Genomic DNA, 24,595 nt, shown 5'->3' with positions numbered 1-24,595 from the left:
GGCACTTTTAGGCCCAGTGGACTTCCCCGGTAATCAAACTGAAAATAAATAAATAAATAAATTTAAATCAGAGTGAATATAACAATTATACTTTTAATACTCTATATCCAGAACAATATTTAAACTGGTTACTATTAAATTTACAGTTGTGAATGCTCATAAAGCAGATAAGTGAATTATGTATATTGATAAATTAAGTAATATTTATTGTATAATGAATATGCTAAACTGCTAAAATATGTTTGCTAACACCATTTGTTGACAGTCGTATAAATGCTATTCAGCTAAAAATGTAAAAGTCTGCTGCCTAAATGTGAATATATTAATCTATGTGGTAATTTTATATACATTCCATAAATGTGTTGATGTGCATTCCTGTGCTCCTGGGTCATAACCCGAAAGGTGTCAGTCTGGATCTGCCTATGTACTATTTAACTTAAATAAGTAACAGGGTGAACACCTGAACATGTTTTGCTTCAGTATGACATACAAATTAGGCAGTATGTCAACTCCTTTAAACCTAATAAAGGGAGAAATAAGATCACAGGGAAAGCATACTTAACCAAACATGCAACATTAACTGAGACAGAAAAATAAGTTGTTCACCAAATAACAATATACTGTCTCTCGATCCAAATCAATAAACAAACCATTTGCATTTACAACCAGTTTATTAAATTATCAATATGTGAAAATAGCACCAAACAGCAATAATCCAAGTAAAGATAATTTAATTTCAGTAGTATACCACAGACTTGACCATAACCCATGAAGGTGGTTGGCATCACGTAGCCTTTGCTGGCCCCTGAAATACTGCCTGAGTACCTACACCAAGTCCCACTGGATAGCTCACATTACCAACAAACTCAAGACTTACCACTCACTGTTCTTGTATATCATGTCATTATGACCCAGAAGGGCTTCCTGGCCTGCCCACCACAAGAACAAGCTGCTAAACCATAAAAGGGGAGATACATGGGGACAAGGCCTTAGAGCAACTGTCAACCAGCATGCTTTTGTATGCTGTTCTCCCAGTTCATGGCCTCTTTATGGGGGAACAGTCAATAAGTTAAACTTTAGAAATGCAAAGAACAACTAACCTTTTACTGGATCCTCTAAAGGTAAGCTAAAGTAGATTTTGAACTGAGGAAATTTACAATATTAAACATAGCAAAGTAGTGACCAAAACATTGTGAAGGTTAACTAAACATTTCAGTCACCTATATTATTAATAACAGAATTAATAACAGAAGACAGCTGCAGACTGAATAAGCCTAAAGCCGAAGCATTCAAATGTATTCCATCACATTCTTAACAATCCTTATCCAGTTGTGCTAATTCCAAACATTCAGTCGGATAGATACCAATGGCTTTTGCTGAATGAATTACCTTGATGAAACATCTTAAGTCTTGATGGCTGTATGTTTTAGAGCACCTTTCCAAAGGAACATTGGAAGCAGGGCAGATCAAACGACCAACAAAAAAGGATGAGAAATGTACAAAGTGGAAATGTCCAATAAAAGCTAAACTAGTAAAATCATCTTAGCAATTTTAGTTATATCATTACCTCTGGGATGTACAGTCACAGCATCAGGATTAGGCCAGCTGACTATCAATGAGGCCATATGTTCCACAACTCATGGACCCAAATATAGCTTTAACCCCTTCAGGTAAGCAAATGCCCTTAATGCCGCTATCTGGATGAGTACCTTAAGATCAACAGGACATTCCTCCCTGCAATGCAAAGTATTGTGATTATCATCTGATATAAGAAAGGAAAGTATCATACATCCATCTGCCCATTCTCTTTAACACTTAGACAGAGTTTCCCTCAAGTGCTAGATCTAAAGTCCTGCCTATCTTGAATGAATGTGATGAATAACAAGTGGTAGAAATGCCCTGCTGTCTCAATGCATTGTGAACAGCAGCATTAACATCCCTGGTTCTAATTATGTGTCCCGATTTCAAGCAAAAGATAGGCTGGGAGGAGGAGGAGATGTCTGCTTCTAACATATGTAAAGGTGTGGCCCAATGTACTGGACATGTGAAGCAGGCACCAGCCTTATCAAGGTGAACCTTCTTGACTAGTCTGATCTGTTTTGGACCTCTTTAAACAAATTACAATGTAATCTTTCTCTAATATGATATCACCCTAGGACAAAGTCTTCAGTATTTCACTTACTCTGGATGCACCTGCATACAATCAGGTGAACATGGTTGACTGAAGCATGAATGAATGAAAATCATTGAATGAGAACATCACTCCTGTGACAATGGATCCCAAGAGATGTCAAAATAGAATTTATCATATAATCTTGTGTTCGGCCTTTTATGTTACTGCACCTTTTCAAATTAGTGATGACATTGGGAAGCACCAAGGAATGAGCTGGACAAACTAGAGCTGCTTAATGAATACGAATAGTACTGGATGCCTCATTCATTCATCATCTTTGTATTAAGAATTGGACCACAACAGAACCTGACCAATATCTATCTTGCAAATCAGTCCAAGATAAAAAAAAAATCTTCAGGGCATTAAAGGAATAGGAGGAGTAAGTCTTCTTAATATTCACTGTCCAAGACCTGGATAATAAGGCGATTGCTATACCTGCTCAATCAGCCAAATGTTCTGAGGAAAAGGTATCCCAAACTCCTGTGCTTCTGATGCCACCTGATGAAACCTGGAGATCTGAAACCATGGTAAACTATAAGCTATGCCACTGAACGTTTCAGGGATATGGTGAGCTGTAAAATTCAAATTATCTGTAAGCTTAATAATCTTAAAACTGAATGCACCTTTTTGGCCTAGAGAATCTTTTAGCTAACATTTGTACCACAGCTTGATTATCCCAATAGAAAGTTACCCTACTGATGGCAAAATGTTAGTTCCATATAAGGATAGCTACCCCGACTGGCAAAATTTCTAAAAAGCTTATGTCACATTTCCTCTGCTCAGACCAGGAAGTAGGCGATTCTGCTGCCAGCCATCTGCTCTGATGCCCAGATCTGTGGCTGTATCAGTAAAGAGCTAGGGAAGCTCAGATGAAACCCAAGGGCTTTGCACAAGTGTGGTTCATTGCAATCATTCAAAAATGCCTTTCATAAACAAAGGCCATCTTCCATCCTACTGGAAATGCATACACACTGGTGCTTACAATTTCTACCTTTCAATAAACTGGATAATAATCTCAAGAAGGTCCTGCCTGGAGAAATCATCCAGCAACCAAAATTAAGGAGCTTGTGTAACTTCATAATCTCACCTATTCTAACCTTGTTGACTGACCGATACTAGTCAATCATGAAAAAAAGTTGCTGTAACTTATCAATCAATTGGTAATTTAAATGCTGTCACCAAAATATCAGTTACTAAACCCAGGAAAGTAATGACCCAGCAAGGCCATCCAACTTGTCTATGGCAAGAAGAAAGTACAGTTGTGTACCTACCATAAATGTAGATGTTCAAGTGTATTCAATGTTGCAGTCATTACACTTGGGTTATCCTGCTGGCAGGCTACCCACAGTCGGCCTGAATTCCAAAGTCTTGGTACGGCGTCGGTTGCTGTCACCTCTTCCCTGATGTCAGTGCGCCAGGGGTATAAAAGATGCAGCCGACACCATTTTTTTCAGTTTTTCTTGCCCCAGATGTCAGGTGCCCCCAAAAGGGTAGGCTAAAAATTATGCCAATAAAAATGCATGCACTAACATAGACATTACCTTCATCTACAAGCAAATACACCACATAGGTTGTATAGAATAGAGAAGCACAGATAAGTCCCAGCAATGAAAGGGGGATGGTGGGAGGGTATCCTGGACTGCAACAGTGAATACACTCGAACATCTACATTTATGGTAGGTACACAAGTGTACTATGTTCATCGTGTTTCACTGTTGCAGTCATTACACTTGGGTTGAATCCCAAAGCTGAGGTTGGGTGGCTGGGCCTAAATAGAATTAGGAGTGGCTATGAGGCCCTGCAGAACTGCAGTGGCAAAGCCTGCTCTGGATTTAGAGTAAAGAGGTACGTGGTAGTGCTTTGTAAAAGTGTGCACTGAAGTCCAAGTTGCAGCCCCCAAAATGTCCTTGGTTGGTACTCCTCTGAGGAAGGCTGCTGAAGTGGCTGCTGCTCTGGTTGAATGTGGTCTAATGCCCTTAGGCACTGATTTGCCATGTTGTGAATAGCAGAAACGAATGCAGTGGCCTATCCATTTAGAAATAGTCTGCTTTGAGATAGCTTTTCCTTGTGATCCTGCAGCATATGCCACTAAGAGTTGCTCAGTCTTTCTGAAAGCTTTAGTTCTGTCCAGGTAGAAGCATAGCTGTCTGTGTATGTCCAAAGAATGCAGAAGTCTCTCCCCCTTATTCTGTGGCTTTGGATAAAAGGTAGGCAAATGAATGGTTTGGTTAAGAGCCACACTGGACATTACCTTAGGCATAAATGTTGGGTTTGTCCTCAGAGAAACCCTGTCTGGATGGAAAATTATAAAAGGTTCCACGGCCATTACTGCCTGTAACTCTGAGACTCTTCTTGCCAAAGTTATTGCTAGGAGCAGAGCTGTTTTCCATGATAAGAATTTTATCTCAGCTGTATTGGCTGGCTCAAAAGTGGGCAGTGTGAGTTTTTCCAAGAAAGAATTGAGGTCCCATGCAGGTATTGGCGCTCTCCTTGGAGGTCTTATGTTTTTGGCCCCTCTGAGGTACTGCCTTAGCAGTGGATGTGAAAAAATAGGTGGGTCCGTATTTTAATGAGCTGAAATTGCAGGGGCATGGATCTTAATTAATGAAAAGGATAGGCCCTTGTCCAACATCTCAGTTAGGTATTGTAAAATCTGAGGAATATTTGGTACAAGCGTGTCAATTCCTTGTGCCTGGTTCCAAGCACAGAATCTCTTCCATTTTTCTGCATAAGATTTTCTGGTGCTGGGCCTCCTGGCCTCCAAAATAACATCCATAACTGCTTTAGAGAGAGGCGTGTTCTGAATGGTTACATTATTCGCCATGCTGCCAGATTTAGGGTTCTGAGTTGGCTGTGCAGGATGTGATTGTTTTGTTGGGTCAGTAAATGAGGAATTTGAGGTAATGTCCAGGCTGGGCCATGAGACAAGCTCTTTAGGATTGGGTACCAGTGCTGCTGGGGCCAGTCTGGGGCAATCAGTATCATTTTTGGCTTCTCTTGTCTGACCTTTAGGAGTACCTTGGGGAGGAGAGGCAGTGGAGGAAAGGCATATACTGTAAGGGTTTTCCAGCTGAATGACAGAGCATCCACTTTCCATGCTTGCTTGTGATAAGCCCTTGTGCAGAATCTCTGTAGTTGGCAGTTGTGAGGGGAGGCAAATAGATGTATGTCTGGGCATCCCCATTTCCTTGTTATCATGCTGAAGATTTGTGGATCTAGTTTCCACTCGTGAGGATCCATGAGGTTTCTGCTTAGATCGTCTGCCAGAGTATTTGTCTTTCCTGGCAGGAATTGTGCTTGCAGGAGTACTTGATAAGTTAAAGCAGTGTTCAACAAAATCATGGCTTGTCTGCAGAGGGGGTAGGAATGTGTGCCTCCCTGCTTGTTTATGTACCACATGACTGTAGCATTGTCCGTCTTTATCAGCAGTTGTCCTGGATGAAGTAGATCCTTGAAGGCTGTCAGGGCATTCTGAACAGCTAGCATCTCTTTTTGATTGACATGAAGATGCATTTGGCTTGCGGGCCATGTGCCCTGAATACATTTTCCTGCCATATGGACCCCCCAGGCATAATCTGATGCATCTGTTGTTAATGTCTGACTGGCTATGGGTAAAGTGAATGGCTGTCCCTTGTTGTGGTGACAGGCCTGTGCTCACCACTGAAACTCCTGTTGCAGGCAGGGAATGAGGGTAATTAATGTTTCCAGGCTGTGGCAATGTTGAGTCCAAACACTTTTTAGATACCATTGTAGTTTCCTCATATGCAGCCTTGCATATGGAATTAGCAGAATGCAGGATGCCATGAAGCCCAAAGCCTGCAGAATTTTTCTTGCAGATAACTGGGTCTTTGTTGCCAACATTTCGAAGTAAGAAGTCAGTTGCCTTTGTTTGTCTGGCATGAGATAAGCCATCTGGGCAGTTGTATTTAAGCTTGCACCCAGGAATATTATCACTTGAGAGGGTACTAGTTTTGATTTCTTTTTGTTTACTGTGTACCCTAGGCAAATCAGTAATCTTTTTACAAATGCCAGATGCTTTAATAGAATGTCCTTGTTCTCTGCTTGAATAAGGCAGTCGTCCAAGTAAGGATATATCTGAATTCCTCTTTGTCTGCAAAAAGCAATTACTGGTGCCAGGCATTTTGTGAAGACCCTGGGCGCAGTAGATAAGCCAAAGGGCAGTGCAGAGAATTGGTAGTGCATTGAGCCAGCTATGAATCTGAGGTATCTTCTGCAAGATTGTCTGATTGGGACATGCAGGTATGCCTCTTTTAGGTCCAAAGTTACAAGCCAAGCCTTCTTGCCCAGCATGGGCAGAAGCTACTGCAGAGTCAACATTTTGAATTTTAGAATGTCCAGAAAAGTGTTTAGAATAGACAGGTCCAGTATTGGTCTCCAGGCTTTGTCTTTTCTGGGTACCAAGAAAAGTCTTGAGTAAAATCCTTGTCCCTGCTCTTGCTGTGGTACTCGCTGAATGGCCCTCATGTCCATGAGGGATGAAACTTGCTTTTGTGCCTCTGCCCATTGATTGTGTGGCAGGTCTGGCATACCTTTTGCCTTTGGCAAGGTGTGAAAGTGGAACCTGTAGCCCTGAGACACTATATTCAAGACCCATTTGTCCTGGGTGATCATGTGCCAATTTTGTGAAAAAGTGCTAGTTTTCCCCCGTAGGGGGGGCTGCCAAAAGATAAGTGCTTGGTACTGGCAGAGGAAAGTCATTGGGACTGTTTCCTATATGGCTGTGGTTTGTCTTCTCCGCTTTTGGAGGTAGAAGCACCCCATTGTTTACGCCTGTATGAGCCTTGGGTCTGGGATCTGCCTCTAGGGCATCTGTATCTGCCTCTTTGTGGCCAGTCTGACACTGGAAAGGACCAATTCTTTGTAGGCCAGTTCCTGCTAAATCTGGGTGGCTGTACCTGTAAAAAATCCTTAACTGTCTGCATAGATTTTGCTTTATCCTCCATTTTCTTTAACACCTCTTCTGCCTTAACACCAAACAAAGTATCATGCTGTAATGGAGCATCCAATAATTTTGCTTTAACATGATCAGGCAGATTCTGTTCCTTTAACCAAGCATGCCTCCTAATGACAGAACCCATAACAGCGGCCCTCCAAAACAATCAAGCAAGCTGTGGAGCAGCCATGAACATGGCTTTGTCAAAATAGAATTTATCAAATGAAAATCCTGTTCTCTGATCGGGAGGAGTTGGAAAGCAGACTGAATGTCTAGTTTACAAAGCCAGAGGTCTGAAAATTTCCTGATAACGTGTGCAGATTTGTCCAAAGATGTGTACTGCACTTTGGTTTGTTCCTTGTCTATGAAGTCACTGACCGAGGCTCCAACAGAGAGAGACAAATGGTGGATAAATTGAAAACTCCCCTATTCTCTATCTAATGTTAAAAGTTGGCCAAGGGGATTTAGTGAAAGGGCCCACAAAATGACCCTCCTGCAGCTTGAACTCAATTAGTTTTACATCTTCTTTTCATTCCTTTTGATTCTACACTGACTTGGCATCCCCTGTGACCAAAGAACTAATGACAAAACCTGATGAAAACCCTTGAATGAGGAAATTAGCTGCTTATCTGCTGGAGTAAATAGATAGTTCCCCTGCTAAGTTAGCGACCACAGAGTTACCTCTTTGCCCATGAAAAGGAGATCTAACTCTGGATGTCACTTCTTGTCTAGCAATAGGTGGTTTCTCAACCACGGATGAGCTGATGTTCGATGCCAGTTGTCCTTTCGTTGACCAGCACCTAACTGTAGAGTGGGTCCTTCTGCAATGAGAGCAAAGGTTAACAAAGCAGGGAGTTGTCCAAGAAAATTTGCCATTATTGAATCCCTAACAATAATCTCTCTTTAGGTGAATGTCTGAAGAACTAGGAAGCCCAAGGTAACAAGGTTTGTTAAGCAAGAAACTGAGCCAAGCATCAAGAGTGGCATTGAGCCCAATGAAGCAATATATCTGCTGCTTTCAACTTCCTAAAATGCTGGGCACATCAGGACCACAAAAACCTTCCCTAAATGTGATGTGCTTCCCTGATCATGAAAAAGTAGGCTAACAACAGAAGAGCTTGTTTAAGGTCCTTCTTGATTAAGACAGCCATATAAACTTTGAACCCTAACACCCAGCTGTGTCATTTTTTTTACAATGGGAGAGGAAGCTTTTTTACCTAGAGTGGTCAATGCAGGAACTTAATCTTTGGATTCCATACTCTCAGCCTCAGTTATCCTCTGTATTCTGTCAGTGCCAATCAAATAAAAAATATGTTAGTAATCCCTCTAAATACCTTCTCTTTAATGTTGGGAGGTACATGGGCAGTAATATAAGAACCTGGAAGGGTAGAGCTTGCAGCATTCGGAACTGCCATATGAGCTAGAAACTGAGCTAAACTGTGATCTGTTTATACAGATAAGTTCCCTTGAGGGGTGGTAAGATCAGGACCCTTATTCTGGCCGGCTGTTGATGTGGAAGAAGGAGTGGAGCTACTCTGGGATGCTATGAAAGTAGTATTGTTAATACTGGGGTACTTGGAACCAACTTTTTCTAAAACTAAGTCAAACATCCTAGCTCCACCATCTTCTGGAAGCAATTCTAAAAATTCCTCCAGATATTTATTCACTGTCTGCCCCCCCCCAGCAAATGTTGCTCTGCTTATATTCCCATCTCATTACCTCTGGCATCCTGGCTGCTCTCTGTAGTCCGTGGTAGAATTTCAGTGGGAAGATTCATTGGGTGTGAGACATCTTTCTGGATTCGTAGTCTAGGTTTTTGTAAGATGTTTCGGTTGATGATTTTTCATGTTTGACATCAGGCTAAGTTTTCATCTTGTTTTGTAATGCTCTTTCCTGTTCTCTGGCAGCTTCTAAATTCAAAAACAGGCCTTGATCCTCAGATGTTAAACTCTCCCATCTATCTTTTAAAGGCTGTAGCAACAACGCATGTATGAAAATAAAACTGGTTAGTGAGGCTCGAATTAAACTGAGCTGATATAATAAAGTTAGCTGAGGAAGCTAAAACTAAATAAGCTTTGTTGAGCAGTCAAATATATCCTGTAGTATAATTCCCGTCACCGCCTCTGATTACCCTCCCCCTAAAAAACATTATTACTAATAAAGAAATTAACTGTTTAATGTTAAACAAGTTCAGATTTGAATACATTAATTTTTAGGATGCTGTTTAAATATTTGCTATTATTCCCTTTCAGCCTCTTTTTAAACTCAACACACATTATGGGACTACCCGAAAGATAAATATTCACACTGTGCAATCTGAAAGGGGAAGTTAACTATATCCTGCTATATTCATAAGGGAATGGCCAACAGATTTGGTAATATGTGTATAACATCTCTAATGTAAATACATGCATATTATCAAGGCATTTAAGCCCCATAAATGTAAATAATTCATTTCAACTGCATCTCAGAGAATGACCCTGTTTATATCTTAAAGTATAAGCTCTGCTGAACTTAAATTTTTGAATAACTACTATATCGTATAAGACCGAAGTTGTTACATAATGACTGATTTTGATTACTGGATTTCCTATCCTGTATATGTTGTGAGTGTCGTTTAAAGACTTCCCAAATTATAAACCAATGATGTAAATCTGTCCCAGAAATGGATCAATACCCCCATGTTATTTGGAATGTTGCATTCTTTCCTTAACTTTCTGAATGGTATGTGCTAAAACAAAACATCAGTAATAAAATTCCAGTCTAACGCCAATGTGTTAATCAATAGCTGTTCCATCCCTGTGATTATAATGGCAAAGACCCATATATTAACTAAGGTACTGTCCTTAAAGATGTTTTAGTGCTGCATGCATTCTGGAATGCAGCAGTGCGCACATTTAATCACCATAAGAAGCTGTGGAAAATCAATTTTCATAGCTACTTCTTACAGAAGCAATCATGTTTTGCAACAGTCCAGATTTAATTACAATGTCCAGACCCTTGTCTCATATTTTTGATTTGCTCCTCATAAACTTTGTGGATTATTGGCAATACACTGAGGAGTGGAATCACTAACCATGACGTAAACTCGAGTTTCAGTCTTCTTATCTTTCAAATATACATGCTAACATAAATTGTGGTATTTTAGCGAGCTTCTAAACTTATGAGTAATATTTAAAATCTGTCCTTTATTTAAGCCTTTGTCCCTCCATTGTATCAGGTTTTGTCAGTATTTCATGCTCCAAAGTTGACAGCCATGGTCATGATTCAACTGAAATCATGCAGGAGTATAAAAGGTCAGACCAACTGATGGTGATATAGACAGAATGACACTCACCCAATCAACTCTGTGTTCCTGCACTGTGCTGCAATCAAACATCCATTCCAAATTCAATCCCTCTAGTTAGTATCTCAAGAAAACAACTTAGGACCCAAAGAAGGAAGCCCAGGATGTCCTGACAAGCAAAACTCCTCCCAAACAATCCCACAGCCCAACAGATTAGGCACCCAAAACTGTAGCTTTTCATGCCTACAGCAATAAAATTTAGACCAAACACACTTTGGAGATAACAATTCAAGATCCACATAAGAGGGCTAACCAAAATAAAATAAGCGCAAACCAAATTACATACATCCAAAATAACATGAACAACCCCATATCAAACTTGAACCCAGGACTCCACACACCAGAGTAGGCGACTTAACACCACAGCCATCTCCTTCAGAATGGAAATGCAATGTAAAACAAGAGTTAAAACTGAGTGCTTTAAAAAAAAAAAAACAATTAATAAACTTACACATGCAGAGGAACCCATAGTTAACACGGGTTGAACTAATCACCTACAGTAAGTGAGGAGAATTAATTCCGGGCAAGTTCCAATAAACTCCTCGACTCCACTCACCACTGGCTCAGCTCATGATTACAATAAGTTGCTTGTTTTAAACAGAGCTGACACTTCTTCACTTCAGAAGAAACTGGAGGAAACAGACAGTAGGTTGGAGGACTGGAGCGGGAGAAAGGATATGTGTTTTACTGGTATCCCTGAAAACGTGAAAGCTCAGAGCTGTACAGAGTTCATGATGATAAAGACTGTGTAGTGGGCAAATATAAGTTCAACAGATATATAGACTGGAAGAGCTCAATGGCTCTAGTTACCTGCAGTAGCCTGTGTTCATGACCCCAGACGAAGACCTGTGCTAGTAAGATTCCTCACCTTCTCCCAGAAGTTAAGTATAGTTGCACAAGTCCTGCTTACTTGAATAAGTAGATGTTTGTATAACATATTGCCTTGCCGGCACTCAGGGAGTAGTGCCCTGCTACCTTCCTCGGGCAGTCTACTAAAACTCAGAGTCCCTCCCACTGCCTGTCTGTGGGTGTGATGGAACAATCACATGGCAGTACATGGACTGCATTACAGAGCCACTGGCAGGACCCTTTCAGTTTTCTATGGTCCAGCAGGAAGAGTAGATGTAAACACAAGCAAACACCTTCTGTTCCAATACAAAATGCACACACGCGCGCGCACACACACACACACACACACACACACACACACACACACACACACACACACACACACACACACACACACACACACACAGCAAGAAGGCCATGGAGCAGTGCTCAACAGCAAACCCAAACAACAAACAATGCACATCTAAAAAGGGGGATGGTGGGTGGGTACTGCAAGTAAGGTAGTGTGTATTGTTATACGGAAGTAGAACTGCTGCAGCTGTATGATGTTCAAATAACACACTGCCTTACTGGCATTCAGGTAGATTCTTAAAGCTTACTCAGCTTGGGAGTAGGAAGGAAATGCATCCTGGAACCCCTGGAGAATGGTCTTAGCAAAGCCTGGATCTAGGAAAGGTATCCAGCTTATAGTGCTTCATGACAGTATGGGCAGCGGACCAAGTTGCTGCCTCTAGAATACTTCTAGAGTCCACTCCTTCCCGATATGCTACTGAACAGGAAAAGGTCCTGGTGGAATGCACTTTACCTTGTCTGGATTTGCCTTGTCATGGTGGGTGTAACAAAAAAACAATACTAGGGGACAACCAAGATGCAATGGCTTGCTTAGAGACAGGTTCACCCTTCTTTCCTCCTGGGTAGGAAATAAAAAGCCTTTCAACCTTCCTGAAGGGTTTTGTGTCGTCAAAGTAGTACCCGAGCTGCCAGTGCACATCCAAGGTATGAAGCATCCTCTCTCCCTTATTATACAATACCTCCCGTAAAACGTGCACGCTGATTGGCCAGCCCAATCAGCGTGCCTGTTGTAAATCCCTCAATATACTAACGGAAAAAGGTCCGGCCGCCCGGACTTTTTCCATTAGTATAAAACACTGTCTCGCTATGTTAAAAGAGTTTAACATCGCGACACAGGTTTAAAAAAAAGCAACGGAGATCTCTGTTGCTTTTTTTAAAGCTGTCTCGCTATGTTAAACTCCTTTAACATAGCGACAGTGTAAAGCAACGGAGATCTTGCGATCTCCGTTGCTTTTAAAACTGTCTCGCTATATTAAATGGATTTAACATAGCGAGACGGCTTTAAAAATAAGGACGGAGATCCGTTGCTTATTTTAAAGCTGTCTCGCTATGTTAAACCCATTTAACATAGCAACAGTAAAAAGCAATGGAGATCTTGCGTTCTCCGTTGCTTTTGCCCAGATTCTGATGTACTGCGCGGGCGCAGTACATCAGAACTACGCAGAATACCAGACAGCTGCGGAAGGGCGGTAAAGAGGCATTATACAATGCCATTATTTAAGAAAAGTAATTATTTCTTTTCTTAAATAATGTCATTGTATAATAGCAATAACCCACTTCTGGGTGCGGGCAATGCTGGATTTACCCACGGTTGGCTTTGTTTGGTCCCTCGGGGTGACCGTGGGTAAATCCAGCATTACCCACACCCAGGCATGGGTTATTGCTATATTCTTATGTTCTGGGAAGAACACAGGGAGGTTGACAGACTGACTAAGAGAGAATACTGAGACCACTTTCAGCATGAAAGAGGGGTTAGTGAAAATATGTGATATATATATATATATATATATATATATATATATATTCATATTCAGTTTCTTCCACTCATCTGTCCTCTTCTTCTTCCTCCCATGTCCACTTATCGCCTTAAATTTCCACCCCTACTCTACTAGACTAACAATAACTTCATCTTCTACTGTCTAGTCTCTACTCATCTAACAACTTACTCCTCCTTTCCTAGTACTGTATGAATTTTTCTCTTATTTTGACCTCTATCTACAACTTCTGATACTGCTAGGCGCATACATTTGCTACTGTACCACTCAAAGTGCCATGGTATATGCTTGTATATAACTACTGATGTACAAATGACTACATCATGATTGTGTTTCTACTGCCAGACTCTTGTGTCTGCTACTGTACCACTCAAAGTGCTGTGGTATACTGCTGTAAATAACTTCTGATGCACAAACGTTTCCACGTAGGACTTGTTTATACTATTTGTGTGTACACTTTGTTATACTAGTTATATGATTAGTTTATACGCTTTGGACTTGTTATACTATTTATTTGTACTAATTGTGGAGCTTTTCTCCCCTGAAAAAGGGCTCTTGCTCAGTCAGACTAACCCGGTCAACAAATGTCAAATAAATAAATATTTTTAAATAAATAAATACTGTATTTAAATAGAACAATGTTAAAAATTTTTTTTTCTTTTCTATTAATGTATGTTTACATATGTCTTAAGTGATAGTTTTCTTTTGGCTTTTACCTGGTTAAGATCACCACAGCGGAACAATGGTCCACAGAACGATTGGCAGTGGAGTTTTATGGTGTTGAGTTGCCAGCCCGTTGTCCACCCTTCCACAGAAGGCACACACATGCACACACTCACACCTAGGGCCAATTTAGAGTGTCCAATCCACCTACAGCATGCCTTTGGGATGTGGGAGGAAACCGGAGCACCCAGAAGAAACCATGTGACCACAGGGAGGACATGCAGACTCCACAAGACAGCACCCCAGCTAACAATCAAACCAGAGAACCTCTTCCTGTATGGCAGCAATGCTAACCACTGCACCACCATGGCCGCCCTCTTAAGTGAGAGTTTACTAAAGGTGTTAAAAAAAAGAAATAGGGGTTATTGCATAAGGTAAGGTTGTCCCACCATGGGATCTTGCAGCTCACAGACTCACCTTGCAGATGTCAGAGCAGTAAACAAAAGAGTTTTCCATGTTAAACACTTCAGAGCAGCCTAAGCAGCAGGTTCGAAAGGTGATAAGGTCAACTCTTCCAGGACATAGTTGAGATCCCATGAAGGTGGTCTCACATGCAATACTCCTTTTATGAGTTGTTTTACCAAAAGAGAGGAAGATAAAGGGGGATCCAGTGGTAGACAAGCAAAAATGGGCATTAAATGCACCTTAATGGATGTAGCTCAAACAAACATTTCAAGACCAGAGGGATGTTATCCTCAAGGAACTTTCTATTCCTCTTTAGGCATCACTTAGAAAACCCTATCTATCTGTAAACTAAGATTTTGTAGAAAAAGTTTTCTGGCCCCCTTTAACACCTGATGCACATCCTCATCGAAGAAGTACCTAAACAGAGTCAAGATTGAATCATTCATCCTGTCAGCTGTAGTTGCTCCAAAATGGGGTGCACCAGTTGCTCCTGAGACTGTGTGAGCAAATTCAGAGTGTGAGGGAGTATGTGGTAATTACCCCTGGACGATACCATTAGAACGGAGAACCAAGATTACCTGGGTCACCACAATGATCTTCAGACATATATTGTCAATGAGTGGAAAGGGTAGACACTCATACAGGAACACTCCTGCCCAAGAGAATGAGAATGCTTCTGTCCTTCAAGCATGGCTGCAAGGATGTCTGGAACAGAATTTCTCTAGCTGTCTGTTTAGAAAGGAGATGAACAGATCTATTTGAGGCATTCCCCATATCTGGACCAGATCCTGAAACACCACTGCCTTGAGCTGTGACTCCTGTGGATCTGCACAGGATCTGCTTACTTTTCTGCCTCAAAGTTTTGCTCTTACAGGATATATGATGCCTGAAGAGTCAGGAATGCCATAAAGCCAGTCCTCAAGTCATCATTGGCAACCAGCAAACAGGGTATGACCTTGTACCCCTGGATTGTTGAGGTACTGCATCACTGTGGTGGTGTCCGTAACCACAAGAGGAAGACCGGGAGTACATAGGTGGTGAGGGACTCTCAATGCATAGATCACCTCCAAATTTGCTTTGATACTGATGTGCTTCAGTGCATCCTTGAGCCTCCAAGTGGCTTGCACTTGAACTCCCATTGACACAACTCCCCATGCAAAGTCAGCTGAATCTGTCAGGACAGACTGTGCTACAGCAGGTGGGAAGAAGGCAAGTCTTGAACTGACACTCAGCTGTGCTCTCCACCAATGTAACTCTTGTCTGACACTTAAATAAACCAGTACTTGAATTCAAATTTAATAATTACAAACATGAATCCATATTACACTCTTAACCCACTCTTCCACCACTCAGATCCCTCTAATAGTTGCCTTACCATACCATGCTTTGCCCAATCTACCACTTTGGGATCACGTATTTCAGGCTACAGTGCAAAAAAAGCTGTGCCTCAAAGCACTGGTGCTTGTGAAAAGTATAATATCACCTGTGCAAGCATTACAATTTACAGTAAACAGTTTGGTATACTCCCGTAACAGAAATCACACTTCAGTGATCAAAACTCGAACAATACAAATCCTTACCCTATTTTATTGCTATCCATACTTGTGTACTATTTCACGTTTTTTTTTTTAAATCGTATTTATTTATTTACATTCTATTGACCAGGTTATCCCTAATGAGCATGGCTCCATTTTCTTGGGGGCATAATATAAAATAATACGAAGCAAAAAAAAACAGTCAATACATTTGAAGGAATCATCAACAAAATATAGTTAAACAACTATCACCTGTAACAGTGTAAAAAGAATAAAATGTATAAAAATAGGCCATTTGATGCTGTAAAATGTCAATACAAACAGCAGCTAACGTTAGACAAAAAATGTGTCAACTAAGACATGTATTTTGTTGACAATACATTAGTGCTGTAGGATAGCGGAGGGAAGGTAGTGGGTTATTTTTGTAGAGTTTTATTTACTACAGGAGCAAAGAATGAGCAAGAAGGGTCAATGAGGTAGATGTTGCCAGAAAACTGAAGAGCCAGAAAAGCGGGCACGCGCGCGCGCGTGTGTGTGTGTGTGTGTGTGTGTGTGTGTGTGTGTGTGTGTGTGTGTGTGTGTGTGTGTGTGTGTGGCTCAACAGGTAGCACATTTGACTTCGGTGTTAGAAGAGCAGAAGACTGTAACTTCTACTCATGTACCCGGTGTTTGGATTAATTTTCAAATTGACAAAACCACAGTGCAGCAGTAAGTGGTGCTGCACTCCTTTGTGTGCCATCCTTCAGATGAGATGTTAAACTGAGATCCCACATGCTTGATTTGGTAGTAGCTCAGGTAGCTGTAAGAGGCTCCGTGACTCTTATCGAAAAAAACAGTAGGGGAAGTTCCCTGGTACCCTTGTAAATTTCCCCTAGTAGTACAAACACCACCTCTGGTCTCCCATGAAAAGAGGCTACAAGCATAGTGGGACTAACTAAGTCAATAAAGATTAAATAAATAAATACGGATCTATATTAGAACATTGAAATTTCACAATTTCAAATGTTCTAATAGCGACCCCTATTCAGCGAATGCTGAAAATAGCGAAACGACAGAAAACCAAATTTTTTCCTAGGGAAAGAATTTGGTTGTCCATTTCTGTCGTTTCACTATTTTCAGCGCTGTGGTGGAAAGTTACGGGTCGGGTTCAGGGAAGTGTGCGATTGGGCATGGGTTAGGTGAGTTAGGGTTAGGGCACGGGTTAGGTATGTGTGCGATTGTGTGGACGTGAGGGTTAAGGCAGGTGAGATGAGTTAGGGTTTGGGCGCGGGTGAGGTGAATGTGCGATACTGACGGACCTTAGGGTTAGGGTTTGGGTTAAGGTAACTGGATAGTTAGTGGTGTTTGTACAGTTTAGTGTAGGGTTAGCTGTAAGATTTTAGGTGTATGTATGTGGATTGCTGTTTGTTTGGTGTGCTTGTGTTGTGTGTATGTGTTTCAGAACAGCAAATTTTTTTCCCTAGGAAAAAATTCACTGTTCTGCATGTTCAATGTTGTCAGCGTTCGCTGAATAGGGGTCGATGTTAGAACATTCGAAATTGTGAAATTTCAATGTTCTAATATATACCCAATAAATACAACCAGGGAGAAAGGAATGAATAAAGTTGGATACTAAAATAAGGGAAATACAACTTCTGGAGGTTGGATAAGATGAATGCATGAAGAATGGTGTAGGTATGTAGAGGCAGTGGTCATCATTGTTATAAACTGATATATTTTAATGTATCCCTTGTGACATAAAAATACATACCTAATCTGACTTTAAATGATTTCTTATCCGAACATCGTTTCTGCTTATGCTTGATTCTGTGTGAACTTTTAGATTCAGAAGGCTCAGAATTTTGTAATTCTTCTGCTTGTAGCCAATAATTTTTTACTTTCTGCAGCCACCTGTAGGAAAACAGTATTTTAATTGTGATTTTAGTTTTCTGAAGAAACCATGTTTTGAGATGTTTATAACTAAACAGCTAGCTTGTTTTAAAACACAAGCATAACAAGTATGGTAAAGGGTCTATTTAATGTTATTGAAGACTAAATGACCACTTGGTCATGCTCCATTTGACCCATGCAACACATATATATAGTAACAGAGTATCTGAAGCTGAAGACATTTTTCTTTGCAATTTATTGCTTCTGTTGCCTGCCGACTATCAGATCCTCTCTTTGTCTATCACCTCAATCATTCACATCACTAGGCAAAAGCCAACCAACAATGACTGTCATTTAGGCAGAATTTAAAGAAGGTTCAACATTTTCTGTTTTCCTCCTGTCCCTAAATGCATATGCACTTAGGAAGGTGCTGCAGAGAGGACATGCAATATGCTGTATGTGATTGAAGGGATATCCCTCACGTTCGCACAGGGTATCTCCCCCCAGCAGCCCTACCCCCTCCCTGTGCGACAACAGCAGTGGTCTCTCTGGTCTCCAACAGGGAGACTGCACAACCCTGTGTGCCTCTAAGTTAATATAAACCTCATATTTTCCAGAAGAGGAAAAAAAGGAATACATTTATATATTATTTCCATCCTTTCCAAATTGGTGTAGCCTCCTAGTATACTTGTAAGTCAGGGGTGCAGAGGTATAACCTGCAGTTTAGAAGAAAGGGGACACCTCTATTCATTTATACCCCATTTTACAAGTTGATGCAACCTCACTGGTTTTATATTTAGAAATAAGGGGTACAGTTGCAGTATCTGCACATCAATGGGATGCAGTGAGTACAACCATCTACATGAAATATTTACATTTAGATTCTTCTTAATTTCATGTATCATGATGATATACTGACTAGTGGTGAGACTGTGTGTGGTACAGTAGGTGCAATACAAAACAATACAATACAATGCAATACAATACAATGTAATACATTTTGATAGATCAAAGTAGACCTGAATTAAATAATAACCCATTTTAATTTGGTTGTAACTCAGCTTAAAAAACAAGAATTTACTTCTGTGCATGTTAGTGTAGACTGTGTGTGAAGGGGAAATTGTTCTGTTAGGCTGAAAAAAAAGTGGTGCTCAGAATCCGAAAAATAACATGTGCTTACACACTGAAGCTATTGCTTACCTACTGATTGATAAATTCATCCCACACTTCTTGCCTCTCTCCCTTCCATCTATCCTACAAGATAAACATGAAACCAACTCACCTTCATCTATCACTTAAGATCAAGTCCTGAAAGCACTAACAAAAGCTAAAAATAATGCATTGATGGGTCCTGACAATACCCCTGGATGCATTTTAAATAACACGAAGCACAGTTTATCCACCTCCCAACAAAATTGCTTGACTCCATACAGGTTTTGAACCAAGAAAATGGAGAACAGCTACAGTTATTCCCCTGCATAGGAGAAGACCTTCCACAGACCAAGGCAGTTACAGACTCACAAGTCTGTCCAGCTGCATATGCACAGTCATGGAAAGACTTACCATGGAACTAATCAGTAAGGGTGTAGGGAATCTCCAAACACTTAAAAACAAAAAAATTGTTGCCACTAGTGAACTGTCACTGATTATTAAAAAAATTACTAAGCACTTTCATTCCTATAATAACTGGCTATTTTTTTAAATAAACAGTGGCAGTTCACTAGTGGCAATGCTTTTTTGATAAAAAAAAATTCTTATGTGTTTCTTGGGTTGTTTTTGGTTATTAGATTTGTCAAAGGCAGGTCATGCTTACTCATTCTGGTGGACTTCTTTGTAAAGGTCACCAAATCAATGTATGAAGGTAAAAATGGTACATGCAATGTACCTTGACCTGGCCATGGTTTTTGACACAATACCCCACTCAGCCATAACAGGAAAGTAAAATAAACTGGGAATAACCTCTTTGTCACCCACTGGAATGCCAAATGGCTCACAGACAGGACATGAGTAATCAAAATAGGGGAAGCTCCCTCCCCAAAGAGACCAGTCATTAACGGAGTCCCCCAGAGTTTGGTGCTGGGATCTCTCCTGTTTGGCATCTACTTTATGAATGGTTCATCTCCCAGCCCCCTGCTTGTAAATGTTTCATCTCCCAAGGCCTTGCTTACATTTATTAAAGGTACCAGAACTTTCTGGAAATTTGGGATGCATGCCTAAGCTTAGAAAGGACCTGGTACAAACCTATGAACTAAAAGCCAATACCAAAAAGCTCTGATTGACTAAGTTTTCAGATGACTGCATGCTAGGAGCAGTTACTGAATCCACAAATGACTTAGCCATCCTACAAGGAAGGTTTATTCCAAACAAATAAATGGTACCAGAATCATGGACTAAAACTTAGTGCTAAAAATGCATTAAAGTATCCTTTGGGAAGTCATCTACCTCAGGGAACTACCACACTGACAATAAGCCCCTGAGAGTTGACCCAGTTGTCTGGGATTTGGAAACTTACATGGGTAGTGACCTAACTTTCGACCACCAAGTCTCCACTGTCATAAGAACGTCCTTCTATATTGCACAGCTTATAAACAAAAAGATTATGAGCCCCTTTGGCATGTATCATATGCAACAACTGAATTTATCACAAAAAGATACCTTACTAAAAGGATACAGGGCCTAAACAATATGTCCTACATGGAACATCTCAAAGTCCTGTCACTACACCCAGTATCCTAAAGACTGCAAAGACCTGTGTTTGCCATATAAGCCATCACTCAATCAAATACTGCTTGACCTGTTACACATCAGCTAGTCCAATGGCATCAGAAATACTCAGTCCAGGGATCTAAACCTCTTCCAACATCAACAGACTAGTTTGGATGGACTGGTATATCTCACAAAGGATATTACTGTTCTGGAACATATTCCTCATCCATATAAAACAAAACTCATTCGTGTCCACATTCAACCGTAACTTGGCTCTATGAATGGGTAATAGAAAAGTTACTGCCCCCTGTACTACTAAAGGACAGAGACAGCTCCTAAATGCTTTATCAGATGCATGGATCCTCTCAAATTATCTATCGTATGATCCCAGTTATTCTCACTAAAGATAATATATAATTATTAACAATGGTAAAGGTTAACATCAAATGGGATAGATTAATTCAAGCAAAAAAAGGGAAACTGGTTCGGCTTAACACTGCCTGCTAGGGCAGCTTGTCTAGTACTTACCTATGAGCATATATGGCCACAAAATGGATTGATAAACAGAAAAAAACAATTAGAGAAAAATTACATTTGGAAATTCCAAACTGGCATGGCTGCTACACTAGCCAGTTACATAGTTCATTCAGGTACCTGCCAATATACTTCTACATTCTGAAGGCAACTCAGCTAATGCATGCTCGCGGTCACGCACATGTGTTTGTGTGTGTCTGCCTGGGTGGTCGGACTACAGGGGTTAGGTAGGAGATGCTAAGTATAAATGTGTGCATGCATGTGTGTGTGCTGGAACATGCACAAGGGTTTGTGGAGGAGTGTTTCCATGAGTAAAAGCAAGTGGGGGGGCTTGTTTATGTGTATATCTTGGAGGGCGTGTGTGTCTACCCACATGCATGTGTGAAGGGTGCCTTTGTTAACAAAATGTATGGGTTGCTAGACAGAACACTAGCTTTGTCAGGTCTGACACAGCAGTGTGTTTGATTCATTGACAATGAAATGGGACACTAATAAGGTGTTTCTTAGTGTGGCTTTACTATGTCTTTGAATTTAAATTTCTCTCAGTCGTACTAACTGACCAACCCATACTGGGCAATTAGTGTGAGGGGGAAGAATTCATTGAATTCTTGGGATGGTTTTGACAATATGACATATTCTCAGAAAAAAAAAATCTGTATGTCAATTCAGTTTCAGAAAAATGAGATATCCGAAAAATTTGTGTTTACAACGTTATGCATAAGTGTTTGCACAGTCTGGAGGCACTATGCAGAGAAATGCGTCCACATTTTTAAGAAAAGGATTGCATTTTTCTTTCCACATCATACTACTCATGCCCTCATTGCTCTGTTCCCCAGTATTGTATTATGGGTGGTTTCTGTTGTGACCTGCTGACCTAATACTCTCAGAATGGTTCAACAGCTCTCCTGACAGGCTTATTGGAAAAACAAGGTTGAAAAGTGTGGCATTCTAGTCACAGAGATGGAGTTTCATAAACTATTTTATAAACATGCATAAATATGCAGCAAACATCATTGAAAGAGCTTAAAAAGAAAAAAATACGGTATATTTACCTTATGAATGTTTTTCACCACTTAGTCACTGGTTTTATGAATTATTATGCATCTCAAGAAATTATCAGTGTGTTCTACACTCATGTTATTAGGGGTGAAATACGTGGTTCTCGCAATTGCCAAAACAGCAGTTTTAGCTGTTTTTCACCCACCAAGACCATGTCAAAATAAGGTAAACATCAGGACTCCTCTGCTCAATCTGAGATGTGCACAATGCAAAAGCAATTCTTGTTTAACAAAACCTTACTCTCAGTGTGAATACATGTGTTACGCACAAAAAACTGATAAAATCCACAGGAACAAATAAAACTGAAGAGCAGGAACACAATGAGAGAAAGCTTGAAGTAAAATAGCGATTTATTAAATCCAAATAAAACGTAAGCGCTTTCAGCCAGAGCAATCTCCAGCCTTCATCAGACAAACAGCATAGGAGTGTATGTTGAAACTTTAAATAGTGAAACAATGAATTACTTTACCAATCATCTTGAAGTGCATTTCCTAATACACTGTTACCATAGTAACATTAAAGCAGAAATACATTTACACAAATTTATAAACAAACAAATACTAGTTATTCCTTGAAAGTGTACTCATTGCTGCTAAATAAATCAGTAATACCCCTAATATAGGGGCAAATAGGGGCAAGTTGTCACCTAGATATACATTTTTAAATCTAGGTGTTGTAATGAGCCCATGTCATGTGTAAAAGTGTAAAAGAAACAAATGTAAAGTAACTTAGTTTTAACTCATAGGTTATATCATCTGTTATATGATAACCACTTGAGCACACATTTAATGGACAAGTTGTCATTGATGCCCGGAGTGAGGTGCGCCCTAGTCCGAACCTGCCACATAAGTTCATCAATCTCTAATTTGATCAAGGTAGGGCCACAAGTTACCATCAATAATAGAACTTACAAGGTTAACAACTACTACAACTGTGAATCTAAATCAGTGGTGTACGTCGCTGTCTGCAACCAATGTAAAGCCTTCTACATTGGAAAGACGGAGCGTAAATTCAGGACTAGGATCTATGAACATATGTACGCCGTAAGCAGACACGATGTTAACAATGCCTTAGCTAAACACACAATTGAATGTACTGGTCATACTTTTAATTTTGCCATTGTGCATCAAAGGGTTCCTGAAATTAGGGGAGGCCCTTGGCAAATCAAATTAGAGATTGATGAACTTATGTGGCAGGTTCGGACTAGGCGCACTCACTCCGGGCATCAATGACAACTTGTCCATTAAATGTGTGCTCAAGTGGTTATCATATAACAGATGATATAACCTATGAGTTAAAACTAAGTTACTTTACATTTGTTTCTTTTACACTTTCACACATGACATGGGCTCATTACAACACCTAGATTTAAAAATGTATATCTAGGTGACAACTTTCCCCTATTTGCCCCATATTAGGGGTATTACTGATTTATTTAGCAGCACAAATGAGTACACTTTCAAGGAATAACTAGTATTTGTTTGTTTATAAATTTGTGTAAATGTATTTCTGCTTTAATGTTACTATGGTAACAGTGTATTAGGAAATGCACTTCAAGATGATTGGTAAAGTAATTCATTGTTTCACTATTTAAAGTTTCAACATACACTCCTATGCTGTTTGTCTGATGAAGGCTGGAGATTGCTCTGGCTGAAAGCGCTTACGTTTTATTTGGATTTAATAAATCGCTATTTTACTTCAAGCTTTCTCTCATTGTGTTCCTGCTCTTCAGTTTTATTTGTTCCTGTGAATACATGTGTTACAGAACACAGGTGGCTGATATTGTGACTGGTTAGTAGGGAAAATCTAGTTTCAAGTAGCAGCTAGCATTTGTTATATACCATTAAGAAAGTGGAAACAACCATGTTACAATCAGTATTTGTAATAATAGTATGATGATCAAGCCATCACCATATGCTTCTTTTAAATAAAAACAAAATTATTTACTTATTTGACATTTGTTGACCGGGATAGTCCGACTGGGCTATGGCCCCTTTTCAGCAGAGGCCAGGGAGAAAAGCTCCACAGTACAAATATAAATGAAAGTTACATGATAAAGTTATGTACAATACAATAGATTAAGCAAAATATCCATTGACAATATAAGTAAGACAAAAAAAGACATTGCTGTAAGTAGGGAAACATAAATACAAAGGACAGCAAAAAGATATGAGGACAGTTGACAGTGAAAACTATACTATTTCAAGCTGTTTCTAATTGTAGTCTACAGGAGGTGTAGAAATTAAGTACAGTTACAAGAGGAGACAACAGGTAGCAGGAGTCGAGGACTGAGAGGTGAAGGTACCTGGAGAGAGTCAAGTGACTGTCTTATTGAAACAGGAGGATAGTTACAGTAAGATAAGTAGCAATTATTGTAGCACACAAAAGTGCTACCAGCACTAAACGTTCCACAAGGAAACAGCTCCAGTACTTATTAATACCCACCCCTCCAGGCATGTCTAAAGGTCACTTCCCTGTACTTTCTCCTATTAACCTGGTGAACTTGGGCATCCTGAGGCAATGTAGCAACTGCCTCGTGTACACTGACAACCCTCTCCTCTTATCTCCCAACACTCAGACTTGCGAGAGATGCAC

The 24,595-nt window shown here is 40.2% G+C and overlaps 1 protein-coding gene across 1 annotated transcript in view; it reads right to left on the bottom strand.

Moving 5' to 3' along the window:
- The window catches only part of LOC122794923 (probable ATP-dependent RNA helicase DDX60), a 2,818,219-nt gene that overhangs the window by 1,303,614 nt on the left and 1,490,010 nt on the right, over positions 1-24,595 (bottom strand). The window contains exon 20 of the mRNA XM_044063516.1: positions 17,583-17,722. Within this exon, the coding sequence (XP_043919451.1) occupies positions 17,583-17,722 (140 nt within the window). The remainder of the gene's footprint in view (positions 1-17,582; positions 17,723-24,595) is intronic.

Source organism: Protopterus annectens, chromosome 2.part1 (assembly GCF_019279795.1).
Source record: "Protopterus annectens isolate FY-2018-M chromosome 2.part1, PAN1.0, whole genome shotgun sequence".
Lineage (NCBI taxonomy): Eukaryota > Metazoa > Chordata > Ceratodontiformes > Protopteridae > Protopterus > Protopterus annectens.
The sequence above is the reverse complement of the archived record's forward strand: the minus strand, read 5'-3'. Positions and strand labels throughout refer to the sequence as shown.